Source organism: Carlito syrichta, unplaced genomic scaffold (assembly GCF_000164805.1).
Source record: "Carlito syrichta isolate Samal-C Ts95f unplaced genomic scaffold, Tarsius_syrichta-2.0.1 Scaffold289316, whole genome shotgun sequence".
NCBI classification, from domain to species: Eukaryota; Metazoa; Chordata; class Mammalia; order Primates; family Tarsiidae; genus Carlito; species Carlito syrichta.
The window spans coordinates 300465-325067 of NW_007233412.1; the positions used below are offsets into that span (position 1 = coordinate 300465).

General features: G+C 35.8%; 1 protein-coding gene across 1 annotated transcript in view; it reads left to right on the top strand.

Annotated features, from left to right (window-relative positions):
- Positions 1-24603, top strand: part of LOC103256375 (ephrin type-A receptor 3-like) — a gene marked incomplete at its 3' end in the record, with an annotated part of 221838 nt that overhangs the window by 64558 nt on the left and 132677 nt on the right. Inside the window, exon 3 of the mRNA XM_008054257.2 lies at positions 18638-19298. Coding sequence (XP_008052448.2) covers positions 18638-19298 — 661 coding nt within the window. The remainder of the gene's footprint in view (positions 1-18637; positions 19299-24603) is intronic.

The following is a 24603-nucleotide window of genomic DNA, read 5'->3' on the forward strand; positions in this document are numbered from 1 at the left end:
TTGTAAGTGGCTGTAAAATTTTCTCTTCTATAAGGACTTCAGTAATACTGAATTAGAGCTCACAGTAATAATTTATTTTCTTTTAATTATCTCTTTATAGATCTTATCTCCAAACATGATCATATCCTGAGGTTCTGAGGGTTACAATTTCAACATATAAATTATGGGGGGAGGAACACAATTCAGCCCATTACATATGGTTAAAAGTTTACCCCTTTCATTTTATTCTTTTTATTGGTAAAACTAAAATACGATGTCCCTCTTTCATGAGTTTAGCAAACATTTATTCAGTAACCCCTGCCAGAGATTATGTTAGATTACAAGACAAAAATGGTGGGACATATTTGGGCCATAGAGTTTATTAAAAATTAAACTGGAATTTCTTCAGACCATGAATGTGCTCTCTGGTTTACCAGAGTTCCCATGAACTTATCATAGTACCCAGCCAGTTTTATACTGTTATAAATCTGCCTCCACACGTATATAAATTCTCAGGCTATGCTAGAGTTTGCAGTTATACAGAGAATTTTTACTCTAAAAGATCACACAATTTTGCCTCCAGGGAAAGTATAATCTCTTTGGAGGAAAATATTTAAGCAAATCCATGCAGTGGTAGGTCATCTGTATAGCAGTGGAACTATTTAAGAAGTGATGAAAGTACATGGCTGAGGAGACAGTGACACAATCTTGATGGCCAGGGAAGAAAATCTTAACAGATGCCATTTAAATTGGGTCTCAAAGATCAATGAGTCACTAGTTAGGTACGAGGAAGCAGCAGAAGTGGGTTGGGAAGAGAAAGAAAAGCGAGGAAGCTAACCCAAACCAACAGAGAAGCTTGATTTTAGTCTGTGAACTAAGGGGTGCAAGTTCACATCTCCTTTCTGCCACACCCTCGTGACATTCATCACCTTCCTTAATGTTTTGGCAGTTCAATATCTTCATCTACTGGAAGGAGATATTGATATTCTTTTACCTTATAGGTTAGTGATGAGGACTGTATTAGATTTATACATATCAAGAACTTGGAAAAGTACTTGACCAATGAAAGACATTCCGAGCACGATTAGGTTGGAGATTAAGCAAACCCGGTGAAAGGACATCAAAACCTAGGAGAATCCTAGGTATTTTTTCCTGGAAACCTCACTATACTATGAAGTTTCATTAACTTACATGCAGCATCCAAAATTCTATTGAATGATTGTTGACTTGATAATGATGTATTCTGGGACTGCTTGAATCCAGAATTAAAGGGTTAAAAGCTTAATTTTCTTCAAAATAGCAAGACTAAGATTTTAAATCAGTAAACAATGACAATCAATATAAACAAAGCATAAAATATCCTATATATATTGCGCATACTATAAATGTTCTCTGTATAAAAATAGACACATAGATGTGTACACATCAAGAACAAATAAGTAAAATGACTGTGAGATTTAGAAATTAGTTCTCTGGTAACAAGAGTATACAATTGATCAGAATATTGTTTCTGATATGCTTATAAAAATCTACAAACTATAGTTAATATTGGTTTTCTTTAATACAATATTAAATCCTACTTAACTTGTCAGAATTAACTTGAATTTTATATTTTGAATACATGGTCATAATACAGAGAGAAATTGGTACAAGTTACCATTTTAGATGCCACATAGCTCTAAATGTAAAGGATTCTGGAAGCATGCAATATTAGGAAAATGACATTAGAAGCCATCCTGCTCCTAATTAGGCACAGACAACTGGCTTAAAATGTACCAGCTTTAGCCTATTAGATCAGAAGAGTAGAAAGAAACCAATCATCAGTTGCTAAATTTGAAGAAGAATTTAGCGCAGTATTTTCAGACATATATATTTGGCTCACTTATTATTGATACCTAAACTTTGAATTCATCTGGGAATAGTTTCTGAAATCTTTTGTAGTATGTTGAACTCAAATTTACTTGAATAATAGAGATGCAATTGCATAAAGTTGTGGTTTACATAAACGTAACATTTGAAACCACAGAATGATATATTCTCTGAATACTTTCTTTTTATGTAGGTCATTTGTGAAATATGAAAACATTTGAGGTACCACACATTTAAAAAATGGTTAAGCTGTGAACAAAGAAAACGAGAACTTTGTAGCTTAAGTAGTTGACCATGATCTTTGGAGTACAAAAAATTTTTAAGTTCAAAATATTGCTCTGATGATAATGAAAAACTGCTCCCCCCAATTGATAGTGATCTTGGCATTACTGTGGAAATAACGGTTGCAATTTGATAAATCTATTTTTCACTACCCAGTTTGTGATTAGTTCACACATTTTCAATCATTTTGGTGTAAGGAGAGATTTGTTAAAAGACACAAAATTATGACTATGTAGGAGGAATAAACTCTAGTGTTCCATAGCACTGTAGCATGACTGTAGTTAACAATAATATGTTATGTAGTTTCAAATAGCTAGAAGAAAGATATTGAATGTTTCCAACAAGAAGAAATAATAAATGTTTGAGATTCTGGTGTGCTAATTATGTTGATCTTATCACTATATATTATATATTTCTATGTACCCCATAAATATGTGTGATTTTTATTTGTCAATTAAAAATAAAATTTTTAAAAATGATAGTGAATCAATTACTTTTTTTGAATAATTTTACTATACAAAATGATATAAATGGGTCCCATTTAACATTTAGCATTTTATGTTTTTCTAATATATTTACCTGCTATTTGAATATTATATAAATAATATTGAACGGTTATTCTGAGCTTAAATTTTCACTGATATCTAAAATTTTATGAGCATCATATGTACATGTGGGTATTTAAGAATCCACCTTTTTCACACATTCAGTTTAGGTTATGAAACTGGATTGCACTGTATACTATAGAACATTTATCATCATATAATTTTCAAATTGGAATATATATTACTTATAATTTTTTAATATTAATAATCCTATTTAGGTCCAGACTGAAATAAGATTGAGCATATTCTCAAATATTTCTCCAGAAATGTAGCTTTTCTTTAAAAATACTCTCATTTCAGAACTTGTAAAAACATATTCTTTATAGTACATAACTGATGTGATTTTAAAATAAGATTTCAATAAGATAATCAGTTTCATCTAAAATTATAGCAATACCATATTCCTGCGTTAGTTACCAATGCATTCATCATTGCCTGTAACTGAAGGGAATTTTTAGTTAAAATACCACAAGTTACTACTGGATCAGAGTTCTACATAAACTGACTTTAAAATAAGTCCTTTTTACCTTGCAAAGACAATGTGACATGTGGACACTAATACAGGACTAAGTAACAAGATATGGATCTTGGCATAGGTTGGATCCTTATTAGCATTTTGACATTGTACATGTCTATCTCCTTATATATCAATTCCATGGTTTTCTTCTTTAAATGAAATTCCCCGACCCCCCCATAGAATCCATTGAATCTTTTTCTCTTTAATAATAAAATGAAAAAATTATTTTTTAAAAGTCTATATATCCGACTTGACTTTTCTACCATACCTCCTCAGTTCCAAGTGTTTGCGAAAATTCCTGCTACCTAAAAAAAAAAAATTCTTTACAATCATCAATATCCTTCTTCTTATCAGTTCACTCAGGCCATTCATTTATTTGCACTAAAATATTCTTTATACTAGCTATATAATTATTGAAATTCTCTTCTCTCTGGTATCTGTGGCATTGTACTCTCCTCGTTCTATCTTCACCTCTGCAAATGCTCCTTTTCTAGCAGTATATACCATGTTTATTTTGACAATCTTTGATATGAGAAACATTTTCATACGGATACTTGGAAAGATTGAGTTTTATAATATAGTATTTCCATTTCTCTCAGCAGGTCATTTTTCTCCTTTTACCCTCTAAACATAAGCATTTCAAAATGCAACTTCTGAAATTTCTTTTTTCTTGTATTTTCAAAAATCATCATAAGTACTTCTAAAGCTTTAATTATGTGACTCCAAAATCTGAAGTTCTGCTCTTATGTAGAGTATGATCTTATGTAAAGAATGCCTTTCCAACTTTTGAAAGCATGTTTGTCTGTGTTGACATGTTAGACTACCTATATTAAACAAAACTGCTACTCTTCTTGACATAACTTTCCCACCGGTTTTGTTGCCTATCTTTGCTCATAAGATTATTTCTAAGTCAGCAAGACAAATTAGTAAAAAACAGGAAGACTTTGCAGTTGGACAGTTCTGGGTTTGAATACAGGCTCCTCCATTTTCCAGCTAACTGAATAAGGGAAAGTTATTGATTCCCTCTCTCAGCTTCATTTATCTAATCTGTAGAATTTGTTGATAATGTGCCTAATACACGGGGATTTTCAAGGATGAAATGATGCAGTGCTGGGAAAGCCCATCGCCTTGTACATAAAATGGTTAACATGATTATCAAACATCAGTTTAAAGTCTCAGAGTCCATTTCCGTAGTGCAAATATCAATGAGTTGCCAAGTACTAGTACTACAGCTGAAATATTTCTCTCACTCAAAAATTAATTCACTTATTTGCTCATTCAAGGAGTGAATGTTATGGAACCGTTTGGGGTGTTGAGTATCAATAATGAGCAAAATGAACAAAGCCTTATCACCCCTCTCTCTTAGCTAACCACGATAGTGCTCTGACTCATCTCTACCCATTCATCCTTCAATCCATCAAAACACGCTTGGCAAAGCAGTATCCCTAAATTTAATCTTTGTTTAGATCTCTTGAGTGATAAGAAAAAATCGTTCTATTCCAAATTATCCACATGGTCATTTCACGCTCCTGCAATTTTCTGTTGTCCCCGTTATAAAAGCCAGAGTGATCCAAGAGTAAAGTCAGTCTTGTCCATCATCCATTCTCTGCTCAGATCCCAGGATTGGACCCAAACTCCCCATCCTTTCTTGTCACGGTCATTTTCTTTCTCTTCTTTCTTTCTAGGGCATACAAGATACTCTCTACCTTGGGACTTTTTGCTTCTATTTCCTTTGCCTTGAATGTTCTTTCCCGATGTATCTCTTCATTCAACTATTTACCCTGTGAAGTCTTTTTAGATATCACCATTTATGTGAGGTCTTCCTAGGCCATTAAAAAAAAAAATCTTCCCCTCCTGTCAACCTACACAACTGTCCCCTCTTCCCTACCTCCTTCATTGCTTCTTCTTAAACTGTACGTTCTGTGAAAAAAAAAAAATCTCACTTATTTTACAGTTTCATCTTGTTTTGTTGTCTATCTCTCCCACTAATGTAAACTTCCTGAGGAGAGAGATTTCAGGTGGTTTTGTTCACTGCTTTAATAGCATCTAAAAGAGTCATCAGTACGTAACAGGTGTTTGGTAAATGTTTGCTAGTCGGTCAGTGAAAGGCTAGCGTCATCTCTCAATGCAGATGCTTTGATACTCAAATCAGTTGATATATTTGTGGTTTCATGCCTTTTTTCCATTTTATTTTCCCTGCCTGAAATATGCTATCCTTCCCCCTTCTCCCTCCTTACCTATTTTCACTAGTCAAAATTCCACTTATGCTTAAACCTCTTCCCCAAATACCACCTCCTGCAGTCATGCTAGTCCTGTTCTTTGGTTTTTTGCATTGGGAGTGGCCACTTTTTTGCTGGTGTAATTTTCCACTTTTCTTTAATGTCCCACAACCAATCTGGTCTGTTCTTCCTACTCCCACCAACACTATCCTGTTCGGGTTCCGTCCTCTGTCACCTAACTACCCCAACAGCCTTCTGATGATCTCACTTCTTAGCCCTCTTCTTTTTGCAGGGTCTTTTCCATACACCAGCCCATGACCTTTCATGACACAATTCATATCATGTCATTCCTCTGCCAAAACCCTTTGTTGAATTTTCATTTGTCTAAAATAAAATTCAGAGTCTCTCATACTCTCATATGGCCTACAAAGACCTAAATGATCTTCGTCCGCTCTCTGATCTCATGTTCCATACTCTGCCTGGATCACACAGTTACAGCTGCAGCGACCTCCTTGCTGTGCCTTGATTAAAACAGCACCCTCCTCTCCCACACAGACTTTCTGTTCTCTCACTCTGGGAAGCTGTATCAACAGACGTTCTCTTGGCCTAGTTTCTCACTTCATTCAATTTCTGTAAAAATGAGAACTCATCCCTGGTTGCCCTACGTAAAATATCATTTCCATCAACTCACCTATCATTCCCTATCCTGTTAGCCCGTTTTTATCCTTGCTTGTCTTCATAATAATTATCCTCACCACATCCCTCATGGTGTGTGTGTGTTTGTGTGTGTTTGCTTACTCTTTGTTTTCTCTCAAGCAGAACAAAAGCACCATGAAAACAGCAGAGGCTTTATCATTTTTTCCCATGGTATGTGGGATTGCCAGGGCCTACAGATGTGCCTGCACCAGAGTGGATTTCTGTTGAATAGTTGAATGATTGTCTAACATTAAATTTACACATATATTTTTCATTCTAATAATATAAGCTCTTCGGTGGCAGGGAGTCTTGATTTCTGCATCTTTATCATATTGATAATGCCAAAAAAACTGTTTTGTTAGGAGCTTAATAAACATTTGTTTTGTGTAAGCATTTGTCAATATTATCTATTAAGTAACTAGACAATCCTATTGCAAAGCTTCTTCATTTTAGACATGAAATACTTGAGGCTTCTCATATTGCTGAGCGTGGAGTGAAAACATAAAAATTGTACACAATTTCATTCTTATTAAGCTATAAAACATGTGTATTGACATGCTATGCAGATACTTTTATGTAACCAGAGAGTATAGTAAAAGAAGCAAAGTCGGTGTTTAATAACATTATGGAAATATGGAACCTGGTAAAGGGTGGAATATTATTGGTAAAGCTTTTATTCCACTTTAAAAGGGCAGATGTGTCATAGATGAAAGATAGCAGACTCATTTACAATGAAAATGTGACACAGTTGAATATTCCATTAACTGGTTTTATTATTGTATTTATTTGAATGTCAAAGCAGTACCACAAATTTACACTTATCAGAAGATATGGTAACCTTAAATAAAGTTAAAGAGACTTTGGACAGTTGAAAAAGAATAGCAAATAGGGAAAGTTTGAGTATAAAGTATATTCTTTTTTTTTCTCTTTTAATTTTTATTTTAAAATTGTGTGGTACAATTCAGGGTTAGGTATACAAATATTCACTGTGTAGGTAACCACATTAAAATATATTCTTATCATTTTTTTTTTTTTTTTTTGAGGCGGAGTTTCACTGTGTTGTCCAGGCTGGAGTGCAGTGGCACACTCATGGCCACCACAGGCTTGACCTGCTGGCTCAGGCATTCCTTCCACCTCAGCCTTCCAAGTAACTGGGACTACAGGCATGTGCCACCATGTCCAGCTTATTTTTTGATTTATTGTAGAGATGAGGTCTCACCAAGTTGCCCAGGCTATTCTCAATCCCATGGGCTCAGGCAGTCCTCTTACCTTGGCCTCCCAAAGTGTTAAGATTATAGGCGTGAGCCACCAAACCTGGTCCTTGTCATTTTATAAGGAAAACACAGTGCATTCCAGTGACATTTTTTGGTTAGCTCGGCTTTAGCAGCATTATAATAATTAACATTTGTTTACCACTTCCCAGGTGCCACACAGTTACCACCATTATAAATGGATAATCAGCTTTTGTTAACACTGTCTCTAGAAAGCTTTATTTAGTTAAATTATAGTCTACTAAATCTCTTAATAAGGATCAGGACTAGATTTCTTTTTTCCTTTCTTTCTCCCTTTCTCCTTCTCTCTTTTCTTTTTATTTCTTTCTCTTTCTTTCCTTTTCTTCCTTCCTTCTTTCCTTCCTTCCTTCCTTCCTTCCTTCCTTTTTCTGTTTATGTGTCTTTTTAGAGTAGGTTCTCACTTAGTCACCCAGGCTGGAGTCCAATAGTGTGATCATAGCTCACTGCAGCCTCAAACTCCAGAACTCAAGGGATCCTCCTGAGTAGCTATTACTGTAGGTGTGAACCACCACACCCAGCTAATGTTTTTCTTTTCTTTTTTTTTCTCAAGAGATGGAGTCTCACTATGTTGACCAGGCTGATCTTAAAATCTTGGCTTCAAGTCATCCTTCCTCCTCAGCCTTCCAAAATGCTGGGGTTACAGGCTTGAGGCACCGTGCCTGGCCAGAGCTAGGTTTTAAACACAGGTTCTACTTGTCTCTGGAGCTTAGACCCTTAAGTCTTGTCTCCCCGGGATTCTCAATGGATAAAGGATTGAAAAAGTTCCTAGGAAGCCTGGTTGCTACCCTTGTGAAAAGAACTGCAGAAAAGGTCTCTGTAGCTTTAAAAGTGGTCCTATAAAGCAGCTTACATTTCAAAGAAATAATCTCAAAAAATTATACCTATTTTATAAAAAATAAACTTAGCCATCTGACGATTTGTAAGACTTAGCATATGTTCCATAGTGACACGAGTTAATTTCATTTCCATCACTGCGAGAGCTCCACAGGTATATTGTGAATTGCTATGAATTACTGTGGCTGTGACCCATTATCATAGCAGGAAATTACATGAACCTCACTACTGATATGAAATGTACTGCTGTCACTGTTATGCATTAATTTCTAAGTTGGCCATTTGTAATAATTCTGTAAACGTCCATCTTAGCACAGTTTTCAGTCTAGACAAGTTAAGCCAATGTGCGTGGAAATCCCCCCCATTATTTTCAAGCAGTTACACTGAATTCTAAAATTACCTTTTTATTGGGCAATTTCACCTTGAACACTTTTCCAAGAATTGGTAACATGATAGTTTCATTGTCCTACTCCCTAATATTTAAGGGAAATTTATTCTATAAAATATAAAGCCTGAACAGGAAGACAGAGTGAGAAAAATCTCTGATGAATGTCAACATTTTTTTTCTTTCTAACTTTTATAGAATAGATAAATGGTTTATTAGATAATTTTTTTACCATATTGACTTATTTTGTGCTGAAGTAATTTTCGCATAATGGTAGACTTTACAGTTATAGTTTTTGAAGGAACATTTTTGTAGTTATAAATCTCCTATACATTACAAATAGAAATATTTCAGTCTTAAAAAAATAAAACCTCTATAATGCAAATTTCATTTTCTTATCCTTCCGTCGATATTGACATTCTCTCTATCATATAAAATTAAACAAATTCAGTTAGGAAGATTTAATTGAAAACTTTTGACAATGGGAAATTATGTAAGGTCTTCCTATGTTATATATTTTTATTTTAGTACATCATATCTGTTGCTAGTCTATGCTTTTGGCTAAAAATTCCCTTTTTTATTGGTCTTTAAGCATTTTTTTGTCATATGCAAAGGGTCTTTTCATTGCCACCCCCATATCTCAGACTTTCTGAGTCTTTTTCTTCATCTTCCTATTTTTTACTATCTATCCCGCAAATCTGTATCATAACATTTACTGACACATAGTTCTAAAAATGTATTTTTCTTTTAAAGAAGAAGAAAAAAACCTGGCATGAGTCTTACATTTACCCATTTAGGACCACTCTCTGAATAACTATCCAAAGTACTAATTTCTAAAATCCAAAGCCTTATGTAACCAAAAGCACATTCCCGAGCTTTGTTAATTGTATAAGATTGTCTTTTGGTACGTCGCATACATCAAATTTTAGTAAGTCTCTGTAGAATGCTTCCTTGCTTTCAGGCGCAGGGCTAGATACTTGGGAGGACAAGAAGATCCAAATCAGAGACCCTGTAAGGCAGAAAGAATCATGAATAGAAAAATAAATGTGTATGTCCTATGTAAATTACCAATGAAAGTAGCCAGTAGACTATGTGTTCCTTAAGAACAAGTATCCTGTCTGTCCCCTTTAATGCTTTACTGCTTGTTCGACGTAGAGCTTGGCACACAGTGGTTAATCAATAAACATAAATTGAATGTTCCTGAAAGGAGATCCATAGTGTAACAGGACACTATTTCTCAGGGGAAAATTAAACAAATTCATTTATTTTTATACACATACCTTGGCATTTTTTTTTTCTGTTGGGTTGCATATTTCAGTACAATCAGGAATCTTTCTGAAATATGTTTTATAAGTCAAAAATCCTAAGATAATAAATTGTGCTGCTCTCCTCACCTGTAGATACGCACGGCATGCATTCAAAGGAAAAATGCATTTCTTAATAATCTTTTGAGCAATGTTCAATGTGTATTTACTCAACGGGGACCACCATCTTCATAAGAACTCTCTTCTGGATGTTTGCCGTGGTCTTTCTGAAGCTCTGTTTTCTGTAGTCTGGAGTCCAAGTTCCGGTACAAGGATGACCATGCGCCTCTTTTCAGGAGTTTGTCACTGTAGCAAGTGAAGAAGAGACAGGTCATATCGCTCAAACTCTCCCAGGCCTTTCTATTCTAAGTACAGTGGTCCTTGAGCAGCTTCTTTCTGTTTAACATTATTTTGTTGTAATGTTAATGAGAAAACAAAATCAATTCCTGGCCTGGCCCATCGTCCGTGTGGGGTTTGCATGTTCTCCCACGTTGCCTTAGTTTTCTCTGGTTACTCAGTTTCCTCCCACACGCCAAAGATGGGCAGATTAGGTGGACTGGTGTGTCTAAGCTGTCTCAGGCTGCGTGTCTGTGTGAGTGTGTGTCAGTTGGAGTGTATGCGTATATGTGTGTGAGTGTGAGTCTACATGAGTGTGTATATGAGTGTGTGTGATGGTGGCCTGTCTAGTCCCGCCTTGTGCACTAAACCACCATCCACAACCCTGAGTTGGAATAAACAGGTTGAGAAATTAATGAGTGAAGACAAATTATTTTCACATAAAAATCCACCAGTTACATAATAATTATACAAATGCTGGCAATAAACGAGGGGATAGGAAAATGCTCAGTGAGCCACAATATTGGCTGTCATTTGTTTTTGAGGTGGAGGAGGTGTGTCTTATAATTTTTGCTTTATAAGCATTTATTCCTTGACTTAACCTATCACCACCATAATCGTCACTCACTCATTCACCAAAAATGGCTAAGCAATGATCTTACTTTGTTTTATTAATCTTTCTTAAATGTATGTATACCTCACATTTATTTCAATGTTTAATACTAGATGTGTTTAATGTAGAAGTATTGATCAGCCTATGGTAATGTTGGTTTTATAACATGTCATTTTGTTTCAAGTCACAGTTTTCAAGAACCTATCGAGAACATTAAGTGAGGACTTACTATATTTGCCCACATGTCACTGCCCAGTGCCTTCTATTCCAGTGATACTGGGACACAGTTACTTAAACTGGTTCTGTCCTCACACATCTCTCAATTCTGCTCACACTTTCTCTCTCTGAATGCTATGATTTATACTCTGCAGAAGTTCCAGTAATCCTATCTTCCCATTTCTCTTTCCTTTTTCTTTTCTTTCTTTCTATTTTTTTTTTTTTGAGATGGACTGTCGCCCAGACTGGAGTGCAGTGGCCGCTCCCAGCCACCGCAGCCTCGACCGCGCTACCATGCCTGACTAGTTTTTGATTTATTGTAGAGAAGAGGTCTCACCAAGTTGCCCAGGCGGGTCTCGAACCCGCGGGCTCAGGCAATCCACTCACCTCAGCCTCCCAAAGGCGCGGGATCACAGGCTGAGCCACCAAGCCCGGCTCCCTGTTCTTTTCCAGGATGTTCCTGCCAGTGATAATCTCTCTTTTCTCAACAGTTCCTTGCAGTACCTCAAAGAGAGGCCGATTGTCATCTACTTGATACGCTGTCCTGCCTCCTCCAGCTCCACTTTCTGGATCACAGAAATCATATTCTACTTCCCTTTTTGCTATCCACAACTTCTAGCCTAAGCTTGGAACACAGACATAGTTGATATGTTCATCTCGAGTTGAATAAAATTGCAAATATAAAGGCATTTTAAAAACTCACCACAGAAAATCAAAGTGAAAAACTATCAAACAATTGCATATTACAAAAATAGTGGCATTTCGAAAACCAATTGTCTTTCATTCGCATCAGTGGAAATTGAAAGCAATCCCCCCATGCCCAAACTGTTTACATGTTTTTCTAATGCACATGTTTTGCATTTACCACCAGATGTGAAATGCAAGAAAACTACAATTAGATTTACTTGGTTTGTCATAATATCTTATAGTTCCTTGCAGGAGGTAGAAGATGAGGTTATTCAGGTGAGCTTCTATAGAAAACATGCCCGGGTCTTAGAAATTCTGGAATGAAAAATCAGATGGGATGAGGGCTGAACAAAAGACCATGCTCTAGAAACAGGGGAGATATGCTAAGCACAGTTTCCAAAGAGACCCAGAAATTGTGGAGTCTAATATTGGAGCATCCTATCAACAAGTTGAACCCAGGAGTTAAAAATCCAATTGGCCATGGGATATATAGCATTATAGCATTATTTCTCAACCTTAGGGAAGTTAGAATGTTAGGATCACTTAGTCATTTTGAAAACAAAAATAATCTGGGAAATAATGATTTTTAAAAGTTCTGTGGCTCCCTGTTTAGCCAGAATTGAAAAACATATATGGGAAGGAGCATTAGACAGACTGTGGTCAGAAGTATGGGATATTTGTCCAAAGGCGCAAAAGGTTGTGGTAACAACCCCGAGATCCTAGTATCATGCACTGAATCCTCTCTAGGAGGAGAATAATCCAAATGGAAGCTCTAGAATGGTGGAGTCAAGAAAGCTTCCATTCTGGTCTTGATGTAGGGATATTAAGGAACCACAGAAGGACTGAGAATAAAAATGCAGGCATCTGTGAGCCCAGCTGTGGGTTGCCAGGTAAAGTAGGGACAGAGGGGACCAAAGAATCCTCTCATACTTGAGCTTTCTGGGACTTTGTGTCTTTAATAGCCTGCATTTTGCAAAAAAAATGTGGAAAGTGCCAAGGCCTGCCCAATATTCCTGAAAATTCTAAGCTGGGATTTACTTCATTCTTTTGTAACTCTTCCTCTCATTCTCCAAAGTCCTTTGTTGGCTTTCCTCATTAATAATCTCCAGTCCTTTTACCTCTTTCCTGGATTTTCAGTGCACTTTACTCAAACTGGGAAGTTGGCCTCTCTATCAATAAGGCAGGTCTAATACCATCATCAAATTTCTGTTGAGTACTTAGCGATGAGAGGTCGGTGGGGAATAGATATGAGTCATCGTTATTGCTATGATAACTATCTATGCCTTCCCAGGCGTGGTCTTTCTGGTCATTTCTGTCTTTAGACTGTGGCCACATCTTGTTATTGATGTGAACTTTCTAACATCACAACTCTGTCTTCTGTCTCTTTAACTTTTTGGACACACACACACACACACACACACACACACACACACAAACACACACACAAACACACACCAAAAACAATTCTGTTCCTTATTTGTCTCTTGGACATGACCTGATCCTGTTATATTTACTACTAGAAATGTATATTTTTATGTGTGTATTTTGAGACCAGAATGAGCTAAGAAAAACTACCGATGAATAAATATAAATATAATTATTTTTGTAGACATATCTGTTCCTGATACCCGACAGTGATACCCTATAAGAGTAGCACTCTATAAGAGATTGTGCATGCACGCTCAAAATGCTGGAGCAAGGTCAATTCTCAAACACTTCTAGGAAAAAGACTGAATTTGGAAATGACTATAAGCATGTACAATGGGAAAAAAAACATGGGAATAGGAGACATGAGTGGAGAAAGGAGTAACACGAACCAACTTAATATCACTTAAAGTGATTGGGTGTAAGATTAATCACGATTAGCCTTTTGTAAAATACAAACTGATTTTTTTGCTAGCAATTAAAATACCAAAGTAAATATTGTAATTGTAAGAACATTGGGATGTCACTTTCTATTGTAATCTGAAAATTTCTAAAAAAAATGGTTTTAAGTCTTAAAAAGTAAATCATGGAGTTATTTTTTCACACTCTTAGTATCTTTCAAGTCATTTTCACCTGTGCACTAAAAGTATTGCAGCTTCTTTCTCTCTTAAAGATAATGTAACGTTCTCCCCTTATTTCTGGTTAGCGACTAGCTAAAAACATTTTCCATGAGAGTAATTAATATCAACAATAAGTATAGTTCCTTAATTACTAAAATAAGGATATGTTTGAATAGCGGTTTTTAGGTTAGAGGCCAATTAATTATTAAAATTGTGCATTTCTCTCAAAAATACAAGTTTAACCCAATGATGAGGAACTGCACTATCTAGAAAATATAAACTTAGAGTCTCCTTAGTATCCTGCATTACCTTTGATGGTGAAGAGGTTTACTGTGATGAAGTTCATGGGAATGAATTTCAGCATGAGCTCTTTGGGGAGAGAAAGCCTGGATGCATAGTTCTCTTATAAAAATTGCAATAATCTGGAAAAAGGTAAAAGACAAGGAACGTAGTCTTGACCTCTGTGGTTTAATAATAAAAGCTTAGTAGAAATCTGGAAACTAGACTAAAAATCAGAATTGTTGGGTTTGGGGAATTCAAGATTTAGGAAGTAACTGAGCGCTTCCTGAGTCTGTACCCCCTTTTACTGAAGACAACATTACTACTGGACACCCATGACAGAGATTTTTTTTTTTTCCCTTAAGGACTAGGAAAAGGAAGAGAAAGATGCTTTCAACCACTCTTTGCCACCAATTATGTATGTCTCCCATTTCCTTTTTCCAGTCTGTTTTGAGACAATTCCTATAGCTGTATAAAATCTTTAATGATTTATGAACATTACATATGAATTCTTAGACTGGAAAATTGAATAAGCGTGAGCATTCTTTATATTAATAAAGCATAAGCATTACAGCAATTAGTGATTTTTCTTGTTACTACTGCTACTGAGAAAATTCTCATTGAAGGATTTTACTCCTACTGCCTTCAGTCCTTAGCAAATACTAGAATTAGAGACTTGTTGTTTTTGCAAGTGGTTTGAGATGGCAAGCCACCATCACTTACAGGCAATTTGGTCTTCATTACAAATTAATGAAGTGATAATTGCTCTCTGCAACCTTTTATGTGCAAAGAATACTGGTGCTGTTTGCATTATCTTCTTGCAATTTATACCTCTGCATTCAAGGACTTGTGATAGCTTGCCAAATGTTAAACTACATTGACGTCTCCATAATTAAAATCATATTTTACATCAAATTATGAAAATCTCCACATACTATGTCCATTTGAAGTCTAGTAAAATGCTGTTCACTACAGAAGAAATTTGCAAACGATTCATCAAAGTAACAATCTCACCTCTTCATCAAAGAAAATCTTGATTTAAAAAATGTAAAGTCAATTGGTTCGGTTTCAAATAGTATTGTCATGTGTTAATTTTCTAGAAAATGGTTACAGAGAGCATTCATTCTTGGAGTTTTCTAGCTCTGTACTTGCCAGTGTCAGTGTAGAATGAGTGTAATGATAATTAGAAAATTCTACTTTCCACTGACTTTTCATACCAGAGATTTTTGGAGCACAGTGTCTGTTTATTTTTGTCTGATATTAAATGAGTACCTTAATTTTGCTTTGTTGTGACAATATTATTATAAGCACCTCGGTGTAAAATTCTAGGAACTGAGAGTCTTATAAACACATCTCTTCTTAAAAGCTTTTTACAGAATATATGCATTAAAAGGTTGTTTAAAAATGGTATGTCAGCCATTATTTAAAATATAATGTGAATTTTTTTCTGTATACTAACGCAAAAAAGTAGCTTCCATATTACTTCTTTTTTTTTTTTTTTTTTTTTTTTGAGTTGGAGTCTCACTCTGTCACCCAGACTGGAGTGCAGTGGCCGCTCCCGGCCACCGCAGCCTCAACCTGCTGGGCTCCGGCGATCCTTCCGCCTCAGCCTTCCGAGTAGCCGGAATTACAGGCATGTGCTACCACGCCCGGCTGATTTTTTGATTTATTGTAGAGATGAGGTCTCGCTGCCCAGGTGGGTCTCGAACCCGCGGGCTCAGGCAATTCACTCATCTCAGCCTCCCAAAGGCGCAGGATTACAGGCTGAGCCACCGAGCCCGGCCCATATTACTTCTAAGGTCAATTTTACCTCCAGGAAATGAGTGCTTGTCTCATGCTCTAGATCTCAAATATTCAAGGTTTTTAAAATCAGTAATGCTTTTTACTTGTTTTGTTTCTAACTTGTAGATTAGCTAGAAGAATTAGAAGTTTTTAAACTGTGTTTCTGCTTGGTATGGTGACTCTCACCTATAATTCTTGCACTTTGGGAGGCAGAGGTGAGAGAACTGCTTGGACCTGGTTTGTGACCAGCCTGGGCAACATAGAGAGACCTTATCTCTACAAAAAAAAAAAAATCAGGCATGGTGGCACATGACAATAGTCCCAGCTACTCAGGAGATTGGGGTGGAACACTGAAGCTGCCATGATCATGCCACTGCCCTCCAGTCTGGGTGACAGAGACCCCTGATTCAAAAACAAACGAACAGCAAAAACAACAACAACAACAACAACAAGAAACTGTGTTTCTACCACTGCTGGAGTCCTCAAATTGTCTTTGATCATTTAAACACCCTAATATAAATAATCCGTTTTTCCCTAAGAAGGCCTAAAGGCCAAATAAGTGCCATGGTTCTTTGCTTGTTGTTACCATGAATTTAATAAATGAACATTTTAATTTATTTTGTGATTAGAAGGTGTGAACTGAAATTTCTACATCTTTAATAGATAAACATATAAAAAATTTAATACTCCTTAAATGCTTTTGATTTAGTTAAAAGTGTTGAAAACCTACTGTTTTTGATGAATCTTACTAACTCCTACATTGAGGAACACATAATGGCTTCACAAGGATTTTATTTATAAATTTATATACAAAATATAAATATGTTTTATAAGAAATTTTTTATTGCTTTTTTCCCATGAATAGTTATTACATATGTTATAAGAAAGAAATAATTTTGTGCATATCCCAAAAGGTAAAGCTTGTGCTATGTACTGTGGAGGGTATGAAGGAATCTAAAATTTAACAAATGTCTGTCAGACAAAACTAACTCACCTCAGTGTGTATCATGAATTAAAGTTGCAAAGGAATAGGGCATTTCATAAGTGTTATATAATACAAATATGTTCTTAAGAATGGCAGAGTTTTAGCCAGACACTGTGGCTCATGGCTGCAATCCCAGCACCTTGCGAGATCCAGGAGGAAGGATCACTTGAGCCCATGAGTTGAGACCAGCCTGGGTAACATAGTGAGACCACGACTCTACAATATATGTAAAATTAGCCGGGCATGGTGTGTGCACCAGTTACTCAGAAGGCTAAGGTAGAAGGATTGCCTGAACCCAGGTGGTTGAGCTGTGATCACACCACTGCATGAGATCTCAAGTCAAAAAAATAAAAAAGAAAAGAATACAAAAGAATGGCCAGCTCATGGAAGGTGTGGAGCACCAAAGAGCACAGTCCAGAGAAGTTATCCCAAAGGAAAGGGACAAAGGACAGACGATCCGACCTTTCTTTTGGAAATAGTGAAAGAGTTCACATTGACAAGGGCATAGCATGTCCAGAAAGGAGAGTTGTAATTCACTAATCTCAATTCAACCATTTAGGAAAACTACCATGTAATTTTAGGACTAGTTTTTAGAGAACCGCAAATGACAAATCAAAGGCTTTGAAAGTTTTTGCTTAAGGAACAGGGTACCATGGAAGACTTTGAATTCAAGAATGACATGGCAAAAGGTAGGTTTTTCAGGACATAGCAGGCGAAATTGGGCAAGATAAGAAGAAAGTGCAGATACAGGGATAACAGCTGGTATAATAGTTTTAGGATCTTAAGGAACACAAACAACATGTTGCTAAGTTTAAAACTTCTCATAATCTTTTCTAAGGATCACAGAAAATAGTGCTTCTGTGTTCTCAAAGGGTACTTTTGAAGTCTTTTTAGAGTAAAAAAAGTTGTATGAAGATGGCCTTAATGATTATAACAACTAGAAGAATAAAATAAAACCCAAATATCTATATATTTATAGATTGTAAAAGTTCAGTGTGGGCAAAGGCATTAAGAATTGACTGTTCACTCTGTCTTCTGTTTTTCAGGCATAACTTAAGGTTTTATTTAGAGGGGGGCATGTAAGGCATGTTTATATTTTTACTTCAATTTTTGTATAGCTCCCAACATCTATTCAATGAAATGATAATAATTTTAAAATTCCATGCATGCAGATACATGACAATAATGCCATTTAGATTCACTTTATTTTGTTTTATGTCAATTTTTACCAAAAACCTGGCCCAAATTGAGAAAAGATTAATAAAGATAAATTTTATACGTGGTATTTTTCATTTTATTTTAGATAAACAGTGAGACAAAACAACAAAACAAAAACATACGGGGGAAAAACAAAAAACAAAAACAACTGTGTCATTGGAGGTAACTGAGTTGAGGTTTTGATCCTAGAATGTCTGGCCAGACTAAGTTACCTTTTCCTAAAGATCCAACAAATTGCAATTCAATTGAAATGTGCTCATCAAAATTACAAATTCTTTTGAGTTCATGAATTCAGGGTCTCTTGCAAATAATAGAAACTATAAACAAAAATGTTACGACATTCCCCCACATCAAGATTTTTAAGGAGCAGCACTGAAGTTACTGCCGATTTATTTTATGGTTCCTATGATGTCTTTGACACCCTCCTCTTGTATTCATTATTATCATTAATTCTAGTCCTCTCTCTCTTTCTTTTTCTCTCTTCGATTCTTCAGTGGGAAGAGATCAGTGGTGTTGATGAACATTACACACCCATCAGGACTTACCAGGTGTGCAATGTCATGGATCACAGCCAAAATAATTGGCTGAGGACAAACTGGGTTCCCAGGAACTCTGCTCAGAAGATTTACGTGGAGCTCAAGTTCACTCTGCGAGACTGCAATAGCATTCCATTGGTTCTGGGAACTTGCAAGGAGACATTCAACCTGTACTACATGGAGTCAGATGATGATCACGGGGTCAAATTCCGAGAGCATCAGTTTACAAAGATTGACACCATTGCGGCTGATGAAAGTTTCACTCAGATGGATCTCGGGGACCGTATTCTTAAACTCAACACTGAGATTCGAGAAGTAGGTCCTGTCAACAAAAAGGGATTTTATTTGGCTTTTCAAGATGTTGGTGCTTGTGTTGCCTTGGTGTCTGTGAGAGTGTATTTCAAAAAATGCCCGTTTACAGTGAAGAATCTGGCTATGTTTCCAGACACAGTACCCATGGACTCCCAGTCCCTGGTGGAGGTTAGAGGTTCTTGTGTCAACAATTCTAAGGAGGAAGACCCTCCCAGGATGTACTGCAGCACAGAAGGCGAATGGCTTGTACCCATTGGCAAGTGTTCCTGCAATGCTGGCTATGAAGAGAGAGGTTCCATGTGCCAAGGTAAGAGTCTCTTGCTTTTTCCTTAGAGTGATATCTCCAACCTGTGTGCTTATCACAGTGTGATTGAAAGAAATGGACTCAGTCTGAACTCACCTGGCAGGAAAACATGCCTTAACCTGACCAGAATCTATTTATAGACTCAAGTTATCCCACGTGATATAATAATTCATACTTTGTATATGAATGTGTTTGATTATGTGATGCTGGCCTACACCTCAACAAAGGTGTTAGCTGTGCTATTTTTAAGCTGCCCTGCTATTTAATGACTGTAGTAGTCTAACTCTAGATCAATGGAAAGAAAAAAAGTAACAATCTCTTTATGTAGAGGGTAGAGACATTTTTAGCATTCAGTTCATCTAATTCTAAGTGAATTAGATACTCTGGTGATTATCCTTGTGCTGGTCTATTTCATAGCAACATTTATTTCATTGCTATAAAATATAGTGTTTTCTCCAATGACATCTGGGTATCAAATACATTTTTATTATCTATGGCCATATCACCCTGAAAGCACCAATCTCATCAAATATGTGTTTACTTAAAAAGGATTAGTGTTTTAAGATTATTTTACTTAAAAATCCAGAGTTGATGTTTCAGTGTTTGATGTATATGGGCCTACTTTTTAAAAGTGTATTTTTCTCTATGACTTGGCCCTTTTTTACTGCTCAAAAGATTATCACCCCTTAGATTTGAATGCACATTTGATATTCCTATAGTAACAGGCAACCTAACTTTATCATTGAGATAATATTTATTAAAAATTTCTTTGTACTTGAAGTAGAATCAATTAAAAGAACATTTTTACTATAAAGTTATGTATATCAGCTATGATATAGCAGATCATAATCCTACTCAATCCTAAAATTTGTTCTTTAGTATTAGGCAAGTTTTTGTGTTTAAGAACCTGCTATAATTATTATCTGTATTTTAAATGTATAGGAGAAATTAAGCACATATTCCTTGGAATAGTGTCCACTTGAATACCTCTGTTTGTTGTTACACTCTGTCAAGGGACCTGAGTTTGATATTATACTCCTAGTACCCTAGGCCATAGAATAAGTCACTGTTTTTAAATCTATGTGGAAGAAATGAATCTACTTCTTGTATAAATTATCCTTTTAAAAATCTGAACAGAACATGGCATTTTGCTTTCGGCTGTAGACAAGGTTTATAGAAAATAATTTAAATGAGAGGAAGTGATCCGTTGTAACCTTATCCTCCCCCATATGATCAGGTCAGTTGGAAAGCATCTTTAGAATGTGTTCCTAGCATGTCTTTTTTTTTTTTTTTTTTGAGTTGGAGTCTCACTCTGATATTTGGGAGGTTTGTTTTAAATAAAATCACTAAGGTCAAGGTCAGAAGGAATTAAAAAGTAGCCCCACTTAACAAATATTTAATGAGCACCCACTTCATTCTAAGCCCTGTTGTACAAATCCAAAGAATTTTTTAATAGTCATTAATTAGCCACTTATCAGGTCCCAGACACTGTACTGATCTGATTTGCTGAGTAGTAATGTTCGTGGACTATCTTCTATTCCTTAAAATAATCTACTAGGCACATACTATGACTATCCCCATTTTAAAAATGCAAATAACTTTTTTAAAAAACATTTGCTAGGGTAAATAGCTTGCCTTAGGTAGCTCAGTGAGTTGGTACTGGAATTGAGATCTGGAACCCGGCTGTCTGATGCCAAAGGCTGCCATCCTGACATCAGCCTAGGCTGTTTCCCTGGGATTCAGTCTGATGGTAACAGATTCTTTGAAACTCCTCAAGGACATAAATTGTACTAGAGTTAGAGTCCCGTACTTTGAAGGATGAGTGGGGAGACAGTTTGCACAAAGTGGTCAAGGATCCACTAATATAAGCCTTATTTCCCACTCTTTTCTGTTTTCAGATTTTTTGTTTGTTTGTTTTGGCTTCACTTTGTTGCCCAGGCAGAAGTCCAGTGGCACAATCACTGCTCATGGCAGCCTTGACCTCCTGGACCGAGGCAGTCTTACCACCTCTGTTTCCTAAGTGACTTAGAATATAGGTGTGTGTCACCATGTCAGCTAAATTTTTGATTTTTTTTTTTTTTTTTTTTTGTAGAGACAAGGTCTCACTATGTTGCCCTGGCTGGTCTTGAATTCTTGGCCTCAAACAAACCTCTTGCCTCTGTCTCCCAAAGTGCTGGAGTTACAGACATGAGCCACCATGCACAACCTGTTTCTAGATTTTTTAAGGAAAAGAATTACTGGCTGAAAGATCATATCTTAGGAAGACTACCCTTAGCCAGATGGCATCTGATAAAAAAAAAAATAGATATGCGGATTGTCAAGCATTTTAAGTATGAAAATTTAACTCAATAAGTGTTTCCAACTATCTATTAGTACAGAGTAATAATGTGCTAGACACAGGAGAAATCTAGGTGAATAAGTCATTGAATCTACCCTCTGGGTGCTCACGATCTGGTGTCACAGACAGATAGATACGTAAGTGAATGATTTTAATGCAAGACAGACCAATAAATCTTCTACCAGGAGTACAATGTGCCTTAGCTGTGCAGAGTAAGAAGAGATTAATTATGAATATTTACAATTAATAATAGGAAATGTTAATTAAATGGGAAGCTTTTGCATTGAGCGTTTTGAACTCATTGCTATTGTGCTTAGAAACATACAGGGTAGAGAGAAAGTGCTAACCACCTTACACAGGTTACACATTCCAGGAGGTGAGGTTTATAATTTGTTTCTTGAATCATTATCTCAAAATCTCAAAATGCATAGGAGACCTATTAGAGGGCTGTCTTCTGAGTCTGTACCACGGATGCCTTAGAAAGGATCTAAATTTTCATTACTAAGTCATTTTCTGACTTAAGTAATGAAATAGTCTAAATAGACAAATAATTATGACAGTTAAAGTTCAGTGAACTGAATTATAGAATGTGACAATTTCCATTTGATAGGAAGAAAACACTAATACAAATGTCTTGTATTCACAAAACACATCCATCAATTTCAGAACTATAAATAAAATCAAAGTTATCTTTGTATAGGAACAAAATGCTAACCACGGAATTATACTTCTCTTGTACATAATGTTTACTTTCACAACATTTTGGTGTTTCTGAAATAAGAAAAAGTAGTTGGGTGTGTCTTTTGACTATTTATTTATTTGTCATTTCTTAAGCCCCTAGAAGATGTCAAACTCTGTATTAAAGATTGGAAAGAGAATAATGAACATTGCCGTCACTAAATTAGTGTGGTTCATAGTTCAAAAATGTGTGTCTGTGGGTTTGTATGTGTTTGAAAATATTTTGGTCTCTGTCTCTGAAGGAGCATAGATTTTCAACTGATTTATTAAACAGAGCTAAGCGAACAGTAACGTGAAAACTACTGGAAAATAAGCTATTATTGTTGATGGGGAAGTCGGTATTGTTTCTTCCCCAGGAGATGAGTGATAAGAAAATAAAATTTGTTGCAAAAGATTCTTTATGTTGCTGGTTGACTCCTCCTCTTGTTCTCTTCCTTCCCCTCCTCCTTTTTCTCCTTCTTCTCTTTCTTCTTCTTTTCCCCCTCCTTCTTCCTCTCCTTTGATGGATACGACACAGGAAAGCTAAGAGTTGGAAATGGCGCCCCTTTCTCTTTCAATGATGATTTAGGAGAAAAAATAAGGGAAAGTGAAAAGAAATATTAGTGGATAAAGAATTATCCAAGAATCACATGCCAAGCAAACTAGGAAAAGTCAGCTCTGTGATGGTAAAGAATATTACTAGAATAAATTTGGTAAAATAGAAATGCATATAAAAATAACTACACAAGCTTAAACTGATAAGGAATATTATGAAGATTAGTTAGGAATGTAAGAAATCATGCATTGCATTTGTTTACTAGAAACTTCTCTAATATGTTACTTTAAAATGTGGCTTTTGTTTAAATAAGTTATTTCTTGTATTTAACAAAGGAGAAAAGTATGATATCTTTTTTAATTTACCATGTATGTTGCTTAAATCTTATATGGGCCACATTTCTGGGATCTGGACAGACTTGCTGGGTTTTGACAGAAGGTAGCGGGTTGAGTTGTTTTATGGAAAGTCCATAAACAACTTTTTAAAACAGTAATGATGAAAAATTAAAATTATAAAGTGATGTTATTGAACCTAAGTCAGCTGCCATTTACTTTTAATCATAGGCAACCAAAATGTTACTTAATTATCTCCTGTTTCTTACATCCCAGTGTAACTTTTCCTTGATTTTCTCTTTTCAAGCTTGGAGGTGTGGGGACATTTGCATTAATACTAAAGGAACATCCTGATCTTGCTTTTTTTCTTTTTAATCCTGGCTCATGAATTATGTTATCTGCTTTGGTTTAGTTTGGGGAAAAGAAATGAGAATGCTAATGGCTTTTTATATAGTCAATTAATTACATTTGAGGCAGATAGCAGAAGGTTACTATAAATACTCCTTCTCATACAAACTTTGTTTAGACTTAGTGTACCAAATACCTTATTAATGTCACTGAAGAATCTGTTGCTCTGTGCTTTATCTCTGCACATTCGTTGTGGAATGCAGACTTTATTCCTGTTGTTTTACATTCGCAGCTTAATAGAAAAGTGTGTTTGATGTGATATATGAAGACACCTAACTTTTGATGACTATCTGAAATTATGTTTGTTTTGTTTGGGACTTATGATACCAGTTCTTACTCTTTGCTCATTTCTCTGTCAATTCAGAAACTGCTAAAGCTGCCAACGTTTCAAGAACAAGATGATATAAAGATTCTGCTTTCTCTGACAGCGGGGCTAAAGAAAATTAGAAACCTCAGTTGAATGTTCTTAGCACCTACTGAATTTATATGCACCATGGCAAGGCGCCTCTAGAACTGTGAAGGGTTCTTATGTCGGAATAAATCCAGAATTTTCTTGCACTTGTTATCAGACTGGAAGTTACTTAAAGGGGGAGACCACTAATACCTTTTTAAAGAACACCTTAATCAGAACCTAGGGACTAATTAAGTAGATTCTCAATTGGATAATTATGGAATGAATAATTACTGGGAGATTTCTATGCTAACTCTGCATTCTTGGAATGTAAATCCTGGACAGAACATACTTTATATTATTTATCTTTGATTCTACTAGGGTTTTCAAAGTGCCTTCCAAATAAAGATGTTATTCTTATCTAATTTGAAAAGGACACATTAGACCATTAGGTCACATGCAATTACAACCAGTAAAAGATTTATCTGAACTCTCATTAGAATAATGAACAGATAAAATAAAGAAATAACCATAATTTTCCAGTATCTAAGATAATACTTTTTTCT